Source organism: Mesocricetus auratus, unplaced genomic scaffold (genome assembly GCF_017639785.1).
Source record: "Mesocricetus auratus isolate SY011 unplaced genomic scaffold, BCM_Maur_2.0 Super-Scaffold_100004, whole genome shotgun sequence".
NCBI classification, from domain to species: Eukaryota; Metazoa; Chordata; class Mammalia; order Rodentia; family Cricetidae; genus Mesocricetus; species Mesocricetus auratus.
Genome location: NW_024429189.1, coordinates 32774071 through 32789386, shown reverse-complemented (window position 1 = coordinate 32789386; position 15316 = coordinate 32774071). Strand labels below are relative to the sequence as shown.

The window sequence follows — 15316 nt, the reverse complement described above, 5'->3', positions numbered from 1 at the left end:
GAAAAGAAGATGATAGAAGGGAATAATTATGAAGACCATGGGTAGATCTGATCAACTTCAATGTGAATACCTTGATCATTAGTAAGAAAAATAAAGTGAAAACTAAGTTATTGAGAAACTCACACTGCCTGGGTCATAAACATTATCCAAACAAATCAAGAATAATGGTTGAAAAAATAAACACATTTTGTATAACTTAGATTCCTTCCATCCCCCCCCATTAATTTAATAAAGGACAGACCTTTTTAAAAAGCAGAGTTTGGATTTGTTAGTTTAACTGAACAATAACCAAGAAGAACACCATTGCACAGCATGTCAGCTTGGCTTTACAGCAAGAGTGAGTGACTTCAAATCTAATTAGGCCAGGACATTTTGCCTGAACAAGCCTGAAAAATATTGAGCAATTTCCTAGCAGTCCTAACACTGGTTCTGGGTATGTTCATACAAGAGTGAAGCTCAGGAGAGTATAAGAGCAAACCTCTCACCAGGATGTTTGAGAAAAGAACATGTCGGATTAAGAGAGATCTGAATAGAACTCCTGTCTGTGTATCCCACTAGATCTCCATCTGTGGTAGAAATTATTTATGCCCTTTGCAACTGAGATTTTAAACCTAACGGATATGATGTGTGTGCCTGAGCACAACATGAAATTCAAGTACAGAGCCTAGTTGAATAGATTTCAAATTCTAGTTTGCTCATAAAGATCACTTCTGGGATGTTGGAAATACAAACACCAAAATAATCAGAAGGGAGAAGAAAAGGCATCGTGGAGGTGTTTGCAGTTCAGTGCTACAGTAGTCTGTATCTGCAGCAACATCCAATTGGTTCCAAATACCATGCAAGCATGATGCTTGGGGTAAGTAAAGCTAGGTTAGTTTTCTGAACATTTTTAAAATCTGTCACTCTGAATATTTACTTTGTTAGCATATAAACATGATGATTACACAGGCTCATGGTTTGAGATATTAACTGGTTTCACTTCCCTGTTTCAAATTTCAAACTATTTTAGAACACTTGCTTCCCTTTTACCACATCATTTTGTATGAAGTACTTTCTAGTTGAGAGCTTGTTCCATTCAAGATGAAAAAAAGAGTCAAGATATCAAAGCTGAGTTTCTGTCATAAAAAGAAACAACCTTGGAAAACAAGGGTGTAAAGACAAGGAATTTTGAGGGGAGAAGTCTCTTTTTTTAAAAGTTAAAGTTAAAAAGCCTTAAGAAGTTAGAGAATTCATGAATAAACAATAGTGAAGGAAAAATACAAGGCAAGTAAGCCATTATTTTAAAATACAGGGAAAGATTAAAATTGCTTCTAGCATGCAGAAAGCAGAAGAAACGTAAAAGAAGTTGGTGGGAGGAGAATTTTGGACACAAGCGTGAAACAATAGTGCTTCGCCATGCACGTGGACCTTTCCTTCCTTTTTCCCTATTATTTAGTTTGATAAAGACAATATGTTCATTAAATGTGCTATTGTGTTTCTTTCAATAAAGACCACTTATATTGAGTAGTTAACTTTAAGGTTCCAAATGTAGTAGGAGATGCAGAACTTAGACTGATCAAGAATTGCTTGTTTTATATAAAAGGTAAATTTTCCATTAGTCTGTGAGCATTATCTGACTTTGATCAAGATATTCCTTTTTTTTCTAAAAGAAGCATGGGCTAAGTGTAGTACACTTTAGAAAAGGAGCAATGGATGCATGAGATCTTTACAGAATGAGATAGATCTGAAGATGGACTTCCAAAGTTCCCATGTGCAACATGGTGTAGAAAAATATCCCAAAGGCTGTAAAGCTCCCAAAGATGCCAAACAGGTCAGAACATTTCAGTGGTCAGGGAAAACATGAGCACCTAAATGTTAAATACTGTGGACAGAGGTAATTTAGATTATTAAACTTTTGATTCTAAGGCTCCACTGGGAAAGTCTACTTAAGGAATGCACAAAATCACCAAGAATCAGCACAGTAAATTAAATCTTGGTAAAAACAAAATATACCAAAAGTTTCAGAGTCCCCATCAAAAACAAACAAACAAAAAACAAAACAAAATGAAAAGCAACCATTCAGCCCACACTAAGAGAGGAGAAAGGAAAAGGAGATTGCTAAATAAACTGCGGAACTAAAAAGACTAAGACTATCTTGAACTAGCTAAATGCTAGGAAGAAACACTTAATTTTATTTTAGAAGTCACATCAATAAGTCTTGTTGATGTGTCTTTATCTATGGCAGTGTCCCTGTGCATATTCTTGTACACACGTGTGTGTGTGTGTGTGTGTGTGTGTGTGTGGCGTGCCCTTACGACATCCATTGTGACAGATAGCCAACATTCATCTTGTGAAACATTATAATAATAAAACTGGGCATGGGCTCTGTAAAGGGGTTTAAGCCAACCAAGTCACCTGAAAATGACACTCTGCAACTTGTTGATCTGCCTGTAGGCTGTGGAGTGTGCTCCAGGTTTTCAGTTTTTGTGAGCTGTCACCCATAATGCAGGAGGGGGGGTGGCTTTGGTAATGCTGTTGTCTCTGAGGCATTTCCCTTTCTTTATAGTTCGTCCTCTGAAATATATATGATCCACACAACACCACCTCTTACCCACATATTCAAGTGCTCATTTTTTTCTGCCCTTGTGCAATTGTCATTATTAATAACCCCCTCTCTTCCTAATTATTTAGAACTCTGTTGTAAGAGCAAGACACCTCACTTAAAAGTGAGGGACAATAATTATGTGCAGCTCAGCGGTTTCATATGCATGGTGACTCAGATCTTGTCATTTGGGGAAACTAAAGTAACAGCCATTAACTATATGACTGAAGTAGACATTTAGATAGTAGACATATGTTATGTAAAGATGCCCATGTCTGATGACCTGGGTACCATTTGAATGTGGAAGCAGAATGGCTAACAGGACAGACTGTGGCTATGTTTTCTGTGATCTGGGCATCATTCTTCAATTGCCTTTTGATAGGTGATAATATCAAAAAGGGGTGGCTTTTCTGTAAATGCTCAAGCCAACCAACATAATAGGTCACTTGATTATGGTCAACTCAGAAGAGTTCCAAATCAGGGGATATTTTTTTAATGTTCTGTATACCTTCACTCCCTTGATGGCTGTGAAGTATGGTGGATCATCCACGTTAACAGCAAGAAAAGGGGTAAGAAAGTCTTTTACAAAGGAATGATGACTTGGATGCTCCAGTGGCACAGTCGGTTAGTGCGTGATACTTATACAAAGGAAAGATGAATGCAAACACTCTGGGAAAAAAAGCAATGTTTAGTATTCTCAGAAGGAGATTTTACTTTTCGCCTTTTAAATTAAAAAAGAAAAAAAAGTGCACATGCCTTGTGGCCTTAAGGAGAGTAGCAGTGGAACAAGGCTGCTTTTGTACTCTATTAAGGTTGAGATTAAAGTCCCTACTGATAAACTGAACATTCTTTAAAAGTGACCAGAGTCAAACAATGTCTGTTTGCTGCTACTTTATTACAAAGACACCACTGAGAATAGCTAAGAGTGTACTATTTGATCTTTAACAGGTTGACCAGATGATTTCAGTTGGCTCCACTGCTTGAGATGCATTCTGCAAATTATTGTTTCTGGTTACAAACCTTTATAATATCAAAGAATGAATTATGTATGTATTTCATGTTTTCTTTTCTGCTATCAGCCTTGATGTTCTCATTTTAAGTTTCACCCTAGCCTCCTAATAATGCAATATTGAGGCCATTCAGACACTAATTATGCCTCCGTGGCTTTTTTGAAATGACTAAATCAGCATCAGTTCTATAATTATCATTAGCAAGTTTGTATCGGTGGCTCACATCACTTGAACAGCTCAACTTAAATGATTTGTGAATGTACTCATCTGATACATTGAGCAGTCTCTATAGATACAAACAGGTGCTTGCATATCACTTTATGTAAAGCAGAAAAACCCGAACATGTATATTGTATGAAATATATTTTCAATTCAATATTAAAGCATTTTTCATGGCTTGAAATATTAATCTTTATAGAAACACCCAGGATACCTGTGCTTTAAAACTCAGTTGAGGTGAACAGTGTAAGGAAACAGAAAACTATTACTCATACTTAAGGCTAGACCCTATGTCTTCCTCATTTTCAGAATGTTCAAATAGGAATCTGGCAAGGATGATTGACAGGAAGAAGTTTCCAAATGTAATTCCTCTGTATTTTCATTGTTTCTGTTCTTGAATTATTAATATTGCCAGTAGTCATTTGTCATGAAAACAAATCAAGGTATGTATGGTAAGCACTCACTTGAATGCAGCACTTTTATATGTTGAAAATATTTATAGCAAACCAGTCTTTTGACATAATGAAATGGCAAACTGGTGTGAAAAATACAGCAAAGCAAGGTTTTAATACAAAATTATATCTTAATTCTGCCAGTAAATGGATACCTGTAGTAGGGAAAGAACAGTACAGCAAGAAAGACAAAATAAAAGAAAATAAAAACCCAGCCACTGAGTGAAGCAAGGACAGTTTCTTTGTATCGCTCGGAAGAGAGAGTCTCACCTTAAACCGGAGAACCTGATAAGAATTTCTGAAACTCTGTTGCTTTAGGAATAGTGAAACATTCATCAAAAGCAACACCATTGTGTTTTCCAGTAAGAATCACACACACACACACACACACACACACACACACACACACACACACACGTGTGTATTATTTTACCAAGTTACACCAGATCCTTGTTTTGCAGAAAGAAGGAAAAAAAAACTTGTGCCAGCCAGGCTGTAGTATTTTATGACCTACATTATTACCCTCTGGGTAGTGAAATGATGGTGCCAAACTAATTATTGCTTTGTCTAATTTTAAATCCAGGTCTATGGAGATTAACAGCTTGCACATTAATTCAAAGCACCAACAGCCCACCTAACCTAATGCTGTCTTAAATGAATTAAAAACCCTGTTTAAGAAACTTTAATATACTCCAAATGAAGGAAATGTGCATCTGTGCTGTATTCCGTGTTTTGAAACCAACTTCACTTTGCTTGCTTTGCTTAAACAGACAGATGCAAGGGAAGAATTCCCTTCTATTGGCCCATTACTTCTATTTAAAAGGATGCTTCTTCTAAGCTAAAGCCTGGAAGTAATTGTAAAGTGCTGGGCAAGGAGGGAAGCAGAATAATGAGTAGGAAGACTGTGTTCAGCTTAAGGGGAAAAAGTTCAGTTCCAATGCATTGTCCCTTTTTATTTTTTGACATTAAATGAATGCCTTTAAACACACTGACATTTTGTAATATTACAAAATAGATGTGGAGTATTGAACAATCAATACAAATAGACCCTCTATAAAAAAAAAGGCAAGGAAGCATATCACTGAACATTCCAGAAACACTGACAGTTTGAGGGACCAGAAAATGTTAGAGTATTACAATAACTTTACAGCTGGTTTCCCTATTTCTGGTTCTGTTAGCTCCATCTTCTCAAAGTAGAGTAAAGACCACATAAATCCCTTGCTTGGAACCCTTCCAGAATTTCTTGTTGCCTACCCATTGAAATGCAGACCTCTTGACTAGTACCCCACTCTAGCATACTCCACAATACATCACCATTTCTCATTTCTGCACACGTCTCCCTTTCGGCTCACATGGCATAGAGATACAGGCAGACCAGAGTACCAGTTTCTAGCAAACATTGCACAATTTTTGCTTTCTGTTCACCTCTACTTCTTCTACCATGGAATCATTCATTTCTCACAAATAGCTACAAATTTCAGTGTTAATTAAGGCATTTGTTTATGTAAAGTGAGGATGGATGGGAGCCTGCCTGCCCTCATGTCTAATAGAGTCAATCATAGGGGTACTTTCAAACAGATGTGAAGGAGCATAGAGCTACAGTTTCTGATGAGAATCCAGAAGAATGATTTCTAAATCAGAGGAGGTAAATGTTGAAAATCTAAAGCAAATTAGCCTACACTAAAGGAGGGGGTGCGTTAGTGGCACACACCTTTAATCTCAGGACTTGGGAGGCAGAAGCAGGCAGATCTCTGTGAGTTCAAGGCCAGCCTGGTCTACACAGGGAGTTCCAGGACAGTTCAGAGAAACAGTTCAGAGAAAACCTGTCTCCAAAAACCAAAATGGAGGGGGGAGGAATTAACCCAATCAGAAGACATAAGACAGGAGAGGGACGGGATAATATGTGCTAACCACAGTGGTTTATGCTTTGGAAGATAAATGAGACCACTAAGTCCAGAGAAACTGTTCCCTCCAAGAACACGAAGCAAAGCAAAACTCCTGTTTTTTTTCTGTGCAGAATCTTTTATAAATGAACGTCCAACTTATACTTTGAGTTATATTTATCTGACTTTATCCATAAAATGTTAACATCAGTTTAGTTTATATGTTCTGCAATTTTTAGCACTGTATCTTTAGCCATGTTAAGTATAAACACAGAGGTTGCAAGCAAACATATGGATACTTCAAATATATGTGAATGAAAAACTGAAAAAACATATTCTCATGTGTTGTCTGAAGAATATATCTCTCCATAACTAAAAGAGTACTTCAAGTGAATATCACCCCAGCATGGGCTGGGTCAGTAGAAGTCTACATGAAATATCCTAGCCCTGTTTGACAGTGTCTGCATTCAAGTGTAATTCTGAACAATTTCAGTAATTTTACTCAATAAAGGCAAGGTCTACGCAGGCTTCTCATGGGAGGTGGGGGTTGCATTAAAAAAACTTCTGAATCACCTTAGCTGGATTCAAGTGCAGACAATGATCCTTTAAATAATCTTCAATTTTAAGGATGCATCAAAAATTATTGCATGACAATTTTCATTCCTGGAGGATTTGCTTAAAATAAAATAAGATTGCCTGACTTTTAGTGAGTGGCTACCAAACAGTTTAGAAGAAGACTTGTTTATTTTATGAAAATATGTTAAACTTAAATTTCAAATTAAAATATAGTAGTTAAAAATCAAATTATGTATAACATTTTATGATAATTGTATACAGTAGCCCACCATGCTGTCTTTTCTGTAAAGTATCCAATGTTTGTTTCCTTCTTCCTGCCTGTGTCTGAGGTCATCTTGCTTTTCTCTCTGTGACATGAATACCCATCCTATGTCTTCCCTTGCTTAGACCTCCCTTAGTCTAGTGAGGGTCAGGAGACAGTCATCTGCAGAATCACATTCAGGTACCTCCTTCATTATTGTCTTACTTTCCACTTTTGTTATTGCTTATACTATCTTGGGGATGGTGATGAGGTAGAGCAGAGCTCTTTTGCAGCTTGAAAAATATACCCATATGTACTGACATATATGGTAGGTCCCTTACCGATTCTCAAGGAGAACAATAGTCAGACCCTGTTCTTCTGATTTGTCTTAAAAAGCCCTAGCCAGGATGTACCACATAGAAATGCAACTTGTTCAAATACAATTGTTTATGTTTTAATGTCTCTATAGTTTAAAAAGTCAAGATGAAATGCAAAGTGTCAGGAGTACAACAGGAAAAATAAATCATTGGTTCTTCCTGTATTAGCCGTTTCCTTGATTAAAAGATCAATCCATGTTTAATTTCTAATTCTCATGTTTTGCAGGGAAAGTTATATAATACATTATAGAAAAGGATATCAGTTGCTGCCAGACAAGATACGCAGGTTTAATGATGAATAAGGATAGAATAGGATGGCTACTACAATGCTATTTATTCTTAGCACACACCTCAAGAGAGTGTCACAAAAAATATATATACAAGGCGGGCAAAGCCATAAAACCCATGTGAAAAACATTTTTTTTATTTTACATCAAGTAATTGTAGAAAAGCAACTTTTGCTTATATCTAGAAGTGAAAGTTAGAAATCAGTCAGTACAAGTTCCCTGTGGGTTTTTGTTATCTATGTGACTCTACAACGAGTATGTTTTTTTGTGAGACCCTTTTCCTCTAGGTTATGTTAGATTTTTGGACAATGAAAAACTCTGTAAATATTGAAGAGTTTTCCTTTTTGTAACTTCACAGTTAAATTATATTCACTGGTAGGTTGAACAATGGATTTAATAATATTTCAATGAATACATAAGGAAATTGAAGAAAATTCTAGCTATTATCTGTTAATGAACTTTTCCTCACCATACATTTCCCTTTCCCCTTTAAAGGCTAAGGACTATTTTGTTTTAGATTACTCTAGCAAATTGCTTTAAGCCTGTCATTGCAATGCATTGTATTTGTGTTCACTGTTTGGTGATATGTATGTATGTATGTATTCATGTGTGTGTGTGTGTGTGTGTGTGTGTGTGTGTGTATTCTGAGCTAGACCAGGCACTCTAATTTCAGTCCTTGGAATTTAGTGTTGGAGGTTGATTAGATCTTAGATCTTATTAACAATTGGTTTCAGCAGACAAGGAAAGAGCAATCCACCTATCTGGCACACAAAGCATCTATATATGTACAAGAGACTTCTGTGTGTCACCCCACGAATGGGTAATAAACGAAATTAAGAGTTATTTGAAGATTATAAAACAATCATCTGCACATTCTCCAACAGTGACCCACAGATACTTTCCTACATTTATTTCTTTGTATCCTTTTAAATTTTGTCTTCTAAAATGTAAAGAGAAGCATCTCAGTGTTCTCTGCCGCCTCAGAATAAAGTTTTATGCTTTATTTACAATTTTAGGAAGGTCAAAATCAACTCCAAATAGAAATTTCATTCCTTGCAAATATTTTTGCAGCCACTCTTTCTGCTTTCAAATTGTCATCTACTCAGGGTTAACCATTTGATTTTTTATTGTGATAAATGTATCTATTGAGATGCAAGAAAATCTCAAATGAAGAATGAAATTAATTTCTAAGTATATATTTGGCCTTTTATGAAAGCAGCCATTCAGTCTGGTAAAGCCCCAGCGAGAAGCTGACGGAGTAGTGAACACTTAGGAAGGGCATTCGCCCTAAACAAGTGCATTTTCAGCTCCAACCTTCAAAGGTAACATTTTCAGCTAGATGGCCTCCTGGTCGAATGTATAATTTGCCTTTTTCATTCTTAGTTTAGTTGAAATATAGAGGACTGGATGTCCACCAGGCCAAAGTATAAACTCACCATTTATCTATTAAAGCCATATTTAATGAAAATGAAGAGAAATTATTACCCAACTCTCTTTTTCTCTCATTACAATTCCTTAAGAACTTTGCCGGGCACATTATCTCGTAGACATCATGATCAAATGTTATTGTTTGCTTTATTATCTCAGTTGGATGGTTGGCTAGTCTAGGATGAAATAGGTTGAAGGCAATCCTCTCAGCCTAGAAGTCTGAATGAGGTTCCCATTCAAATGATCCTGATTGTTTGGGGGTGGGGCGGGGTGATTAGTAAACCAACTGAGCTTACACTGCATAGTAAGCGTCTGGATGCAGCACATTTACATCTAACAAGAGACCCCAGAAAACGTGTGTGTGTTTCTTAAACCTTATGTTGCGAACAAAAGGCTATCTCAGCCACAGACAATCAGCACGGCACTGCTCCCTGGGATGCGAGCCACACACTCAACTGCACATTTCATTCTTCCTCAGCTCCCAGCACCACAAAGCCCCGACTCTCTTCCTTCTCCTGGGTCCCTAGATTGCTCCATAGCGGGGGGCTGGGAAAGCTGAAACCCCAGGTCTCTGCCTGAGTACTAGCAGCTCGCACCGAGGGCCCCCCGGGCGCTGTTTTCCCCTGCCCGAGCCGCCTGGGGGAGGTAGGGAGGGGAGCCAGGGAGCTCGAGAGGGGACCGCACACCTAGACACTTAGGGTTTTATTTATTCGCGGGGAGGCAGCTGCGAAGAAGTGGGTTCAAGCTGCTGTGCCTCCCCAACTTGCCTCTGCCTAGCAGATAAAGTCATTTTCTGGCTGCTGCGGGGGGCCTCGGGGACCAGGGCGCTGGGGTGGTCCCGGCTCCGCGTCCCGTCCCGTGCGCGCAGCGGAGGAGGGAGGGCTGGCCCGGTCCCGGCGGTGACCGGAGGCCCTGGGAGGGGCCCTCGGGGGCGCGCGATCGCGCGTGGACACCCAGGCCCGCTTCTCCCGGGGGCGTCGCTCCCCGCGCGCGGGCTGGGCCGAGCTCCGCGTCCCCGAGCGCCGGCATGACCCCGGGGCCCCCTCCGGGCCGCGGGAGCGCGGTTGTGAGGCTGGGCGGCCGCCGAGGCCCGGGCCGTGTAACATGACCCGGCGGCCGGCCATTGCGCCCTCCCTGCCCGCGGCCGGGCGCCGCTCGCCGCCTCCCGCCTCCGCTCCCCCTGCAGCCCTGGCCCGCGCTGCCGCTCCCTCCCGGGGCTCCCGGACCGCCGCGCTCCAACGCCCGCCTCTCGCCACTGCCTCCCGACGCCCGGCCGCGCGGCCGCCTGCGTCTCTTTCTCCCTCTCTCCTTTGAAAACTGATCTTTGGCTCTTAGTGTGAAAGTGATTTGAATTTGGCTCGGCGGCGCTCTGCGCCTGCGCTCAGCCTCTGGCATGCTGGCTCCTTCCAAGCAGCTGTTTTGGGTTTGAAATTCCAACATGGCAGAGGCTGCAGTCCGTCTTCCCTTCAAAAACTTGGAATGATTTCAAATCATAGGCACCTTCACTTAACCCTAGCTTCCATTCATCAGCAAACACATCGGATCGATGCTACGCTAACCTATCGGGAGCTCGCTCCGCGCGTCCAGGTAAGGAGAGCTTCGTAGTTTTCTACCATCTGTTTAAATTTTTTGTTTTTGTTTTATTTTTAAAGAATATAGATAGATCCAAGACCTGTAGTGAGAAGAGGTCTCTGAGTTGTGCCGTAAACAGTAAATTTAATTTGCATTCGTTTCTATTCTGTACGCCAACCTGCTGTCTAATTTCTCCTTACAAAGTAGCCCTGAAACATTATGATGCATATTTCTGCAGCTTAATCATGGTAACAATAGTATGGGATTAAGAGTTCGTGACTGCAAGAATCTCGCTTTTCGCGATATTGGGCTTACTTACTACTATTTTTTTTTTACTTCAAAAAATAAAAAAATAAGAAAGCGGAGCCATAGGGTGGGGCTAGACTTTCTTCGGGAACTAACTTCTAAGTAAATACGAAGTGTAAATAAGAATCTTGCACACACACAAAAAGTTGAGGTTAAATTACAATCTCGTGGCTGGGGGAATCGAGAAAAATGTCAGAGGATCGGTTGCAGAAAAATGTAAGCACATCATCCGGGAGGGGGTACAGCGTGGTGGGCGTATTGTTGGCAAGGAACGGGAGAGAAAGATGTATAATTTAATGGTATATACAATCCACTGATCCTATTACCGTCCTCCCCGGAGCTCTTGTTAGTTTCAATGGGAGTGAGTGAAATTGACATGGACTTGCATTCCTGGTCATGTGCTTTTTTTCCTCTCTTTCTTCTCCTGTGATCTGAGATCCCCTTTTTGTTGATGTTGCTTTCCCCCTTAATTATATGCATGTAGGTTAAATGAATACCTGACGAAAGGGCCCACGTTTCAAGGCAGTGACATTTGATAGCTGAGAGGAAAAGTGGCTTTAATGAAAAGCAACCTTTGGAATTCCTGCTTGTGAGAAATCCAATTCAGCTTTTTGTGCTACCAGCAAGAAATGATCAGTAGCACCAGTGTTTATGGTATGTCAGTTTTGGAATTTACTTCCTTTGCATTTAAATAGGGAAGGCACATTAAGTAGCATGATAAAACCATTGGAGACTGCTTGGGAATCAGATGCTCACGATGTACTGTTCTTTTTAAATATGTGTATATCTGTTTATTTTAATCTGTCACTGTGCTTTTTTTGCATTTGCTATCACTTGTTTATGTGTTTTAGTTTTGATTAATACATTACTTTCGGACAGGATACTTTCAATGGTTTTAGCTCTAATCTTAAAGTTGCATGTTTCTGGCAATGCTCTCTATAGAGCTGAAGTCAAATGGTATGTAAATTAGTTTAACTGAGGGTGGGATTTTTTGGTGTTGTTTTTGGGTGGGGGGGCAGCTGGATGGAGAGTGTGGGGCAAAGATTGCTAACTAATGAGTGTGTGTGTGTGTGTGTGTGTGTGTGTGTGTACACAGGACTGGATGGAATTTTCTTTTTCTTTTTTCTCAACCTATTAATGGAATTTGACTGCCTGCTCTCTTGATTGCACTTTATGGAGTAATCTAATCGGTTCTGCTGCATGGACCCCCCCTTCCCTTTGGATGAATGAGTGAAGGTGTATCTTTTAAATGAAAAATAAGATACGTAAGTGCATATATTTTGATTACTCAAGTCTTTAATGCCTTATAAGAAACAGTGGCAGTTTATTTTTCTCATCTTGCCATTCACTTGTCTGTCTGTCAGCACTTTTTACTTCTAACCTGTGACAGAATTAAATAATCAGGCACTGGATTGACTTTACATGAAATCACTCTTTCCTCTGTCTTAAAAAAAATAAAGTCAGTTAAATAGAGTGAGAGGGATTTTTCAATAGCTCTCATGGCTGTACTGTGTATATACTTAGTGATATTCAATTAAGACTAAAAGGGGGCAACAACAAAAAGATGGAAAGTACTTTGCATGACCAAAGAAGATGTGCACTTTAAACTGATTTTTTTTTTTGTTGCTGTTGTTACATTTACCCCATGCCATGGATTTCTCTTCAAAAGTATGAAAGGAGGGCAAGAAATAAAAGAAAGAAATGAGAGGGGCAAAGCTGCCAGGCATCTGTAGTGTGGCCACTGCTTTCTCACAACACAAATGAGAATACTAGGAAAGGGACTTCAGCACTCGCAGCGCGGCAGGCACTTCTGCCTGGGCTCTGCTGACTATAGGACAAAACACACCCCACACTTGCAGGATAGGAAGGATTTGATTGGATTTTGCATTTGGAACTTGTTGACTTTGAATCGATCAATAAGAAGACTGTTTATTTTAGATGCACATAATTTGCCCTGAGAAATGTTTTAAGGAGGAGAGAGCACAGCTTTTTTTTTTCCCCTGGAGCTGTTGGAGCGAATGGGATTGCCAGATGGGCGATTTCCCTCTGTGATGTTAAAGCTGTAATATATATTCAGAGCAGATTGGGCTGCTGCCTGTGATCAGGAGGATATTACATTTATAAATTTTAAATCGGAGCTCGGACAATGTGCTGAGAGCAGAAATTGGATGGTTTGACTGTTCACCGTATTGATACTTAAACATGGTTTCTGGATAGTAGTAGTACTCATTATTGCAATAATAAGTATAAGCACGCACTGGCAACAATACCATTGAAGGCACGTAATAGCAAATTTTAGTATGTAAATTGCTCTGAGACTACACTTTGCTTACTATTAAGTAATAGTCAGATAATTTATTTCTCCTTGTGTTTAAATGTCGGGTGTGCAAATGATGTCCAAATGTCATTGGAATCTGGTAGTGTGTGGGTGTGTGTACAACGTATACATATATATACATATATATACATGTGTATAGAAAGTAGACACATGCATATATGCATTTATGGGCCCTAGTGGCTTCTATTTTTCTATCACTTGGATTGTTTTTAGATTTTGTTTATCTCTAACGTGTGGCCTAAAGGAACCAGAGCCACAAACCTAAAAGGCTACAAAGTGGGCAAGTGCCTACACTCAGCAGCTCTGCTGTTGCAAATTAAAAGTGTGTTGTGGTCAGGAAATGAAAGCTACAATGTCTCTTTTGAACAAGTCGTTTATCAAGAGAAACATCTATCAGGCACTGCCTTGTCACATTGATCCTCTGGAAGTTAGGTCCGAGGTGGGAGCTCCTTTGATGCTTTTGATCCTAAATTTAATACAACGGGGAGAAAAAACAAGGATATTTTGACCAATATAGATTTTTAAAAAATTGTTTCCTGGAACCAACAAGATCTATTTGTTAGACTGTACTATGTGTGAAGTTTTCTAGCCATCACAGTTGGTAAAAGGCTTCAGGGGAAACCTCAGGCTTTCTCAATGAATGGTTGTTCAACCACACATTTATAACACCTTCAGTTATGAGCAGCTTCTTGATTAATATGGACATTTTGAAAAGAGATTGCTTGCAACGAAAGTTATTTTGCAAGCTTGTTTGGAAAGACATTGAGAGTCAGTACTTTTCATTCATTTAAATATTGAGTTCTTTTCTTTATTCTTTTACTCGGTGTGCTTTTCATTGTAATTGCGACATATTAACTTTTATTTGGCAAAGTACTCATTTTTATCTCCTTTCAACTCTGTTTCCAAACATGCATGCATGTTCCATTACTACTGTTTATTAATTTTGCATGTGGTTGGTTATCAGTATGAAACTATACAGACTTAAAAGTCCTTTAGAGTCTCAGTTTGAAAATAGGGGTGCCACTTAAGTGTGGCACATTTTCCTGAATACAGTGCATGAATTATTTAAAATTTAAAAACATTGTTAAAATGATGACCCAGCTTTTTTTCCCAAAAAACTATTTTGTAAAGACAGCTAAAAGAGGTTTGCTTTCTTTTTCTTTTTCTTTTTTTATAAGCAAAGATGGAAACATATTTCTTTGAGGTAGAGTTTTTGGATACCTGCCTTACAGTGCTGGTGGTCACTTGTTCTCTCGTGCACTCTATTAAAAAAAAGCAGGCGAGAGTGTGGTGGGAGTTTTGAGGAGTGTAATACTTGCTAATTAATCATGTCTGAAATGAAAGAATCATAGCAGGGTAATACAATCTCATTGTTGTTTTCCTGGAAGAGGGTGAGACTTTTGTTTGGAAGCTGTACATGTGAGTAGACTCGCTTTGCTTTTCTCCTAAATAGGGTCTTTTGGAATTACTTCACTAAACATTAAAACATATTTTATTTTTTCTTCTCACACTGAATCTGTGACGTTCTGGAAACAGCATCTAATCGTTGCTCTAGGTACAAACAGAATTTCTTCCTTTCCTTCTTTCTTTTTTTAAGTTATATTCAAGACTCCCGCAGTTGAGCTTTTAGCAGAAAATCTTTCTTGTCGTTGTTGTTGTTGTGAGGAACTTTGGCCAGCATTTTGTAGGCTGGTGCGTCTGATAGGCATGCAAGAGAGTAGAAATTTCATTAATTATCTCCAGCTAATAGAAGCATGTGCTCAGAGCAGAAGAGCTGCAGCTTCTGGAGGACTCCACAGAGACAATCTGAGGTACTATCTGCTCCTTCTAACATAGTTTAGAGATTCACCCTCCTGAAAGAAGTGCATCATTTCCTTACTGGTAAATTGTTTTGTTCCCCGAGCTCCAGGCTGTCGTGCTTTGGATGTCACTAGCTTGCTCAGGTTATCTGGAGAGGCAGAGGCTGAAAGTTTGCAGTGGGTTTCAGGATTGCCATTTCCAGGTGACGGTGGAACTCTGAACTCCCTGTTTCTGTCAGTGTTTTTG

The 15316-nt window shown here is 39.3% G+C and overlaps 2 protein-coding genes across 3 annotated transcripts in view; one reads left to right on the top strand and one right to left on the bottom strand.

Annotated features, from left to right (window-relative positions):
• Positions 1-9840: 9840 nt before the first annotated feature.
• LOC121140152 (ribosomal large subunit pseudouridine synthase B-like) lies at positions 9841-10449 on the bottom strand. Its single transcript, XM_040744861.1, has one exon. The coding sequence runs from the start codon at positions 10447-10449 to the stop codon at positions 9841-9843; it is 609 nt and encodes a 202-aa protein (XP_040600795.1).
• Fign (fidgetin, microtubule severing factor) overlaps positions 10248-15316 on the top strand; it is a 118975-nt gene continuing 113906 nt past the window's right edge. The window contains exons 1-2 of one of the 2 annotated variants that reach the window (XM_040745461.1): positions 10248-10641; positions 11417-11586. In XM_040745461.1, coding sequence (XP_040601395.1) covers positions 11562-11586 — 25 coding nt within the window. In that variant the 5' untranslated portion in view covers positions 10248-10641; positions 11417-11561. The remainder of the gene's footprint in view (positions 10642-11416; positions 11587-15316) is intronic. The other variant, XM_021232951.2, reaches the window with a different exon arrangement.

Bases quoted from the DNA above. Each gene is read 5' to 3' on its own strand.
- LOC121140152 (XM_040744861.1), bottom strand. From the start codon at position 10,449: ATGCCAGAGGCTGAGCGCAGGCGCAGAGCGCCGCCGAGCCAAATTCAA.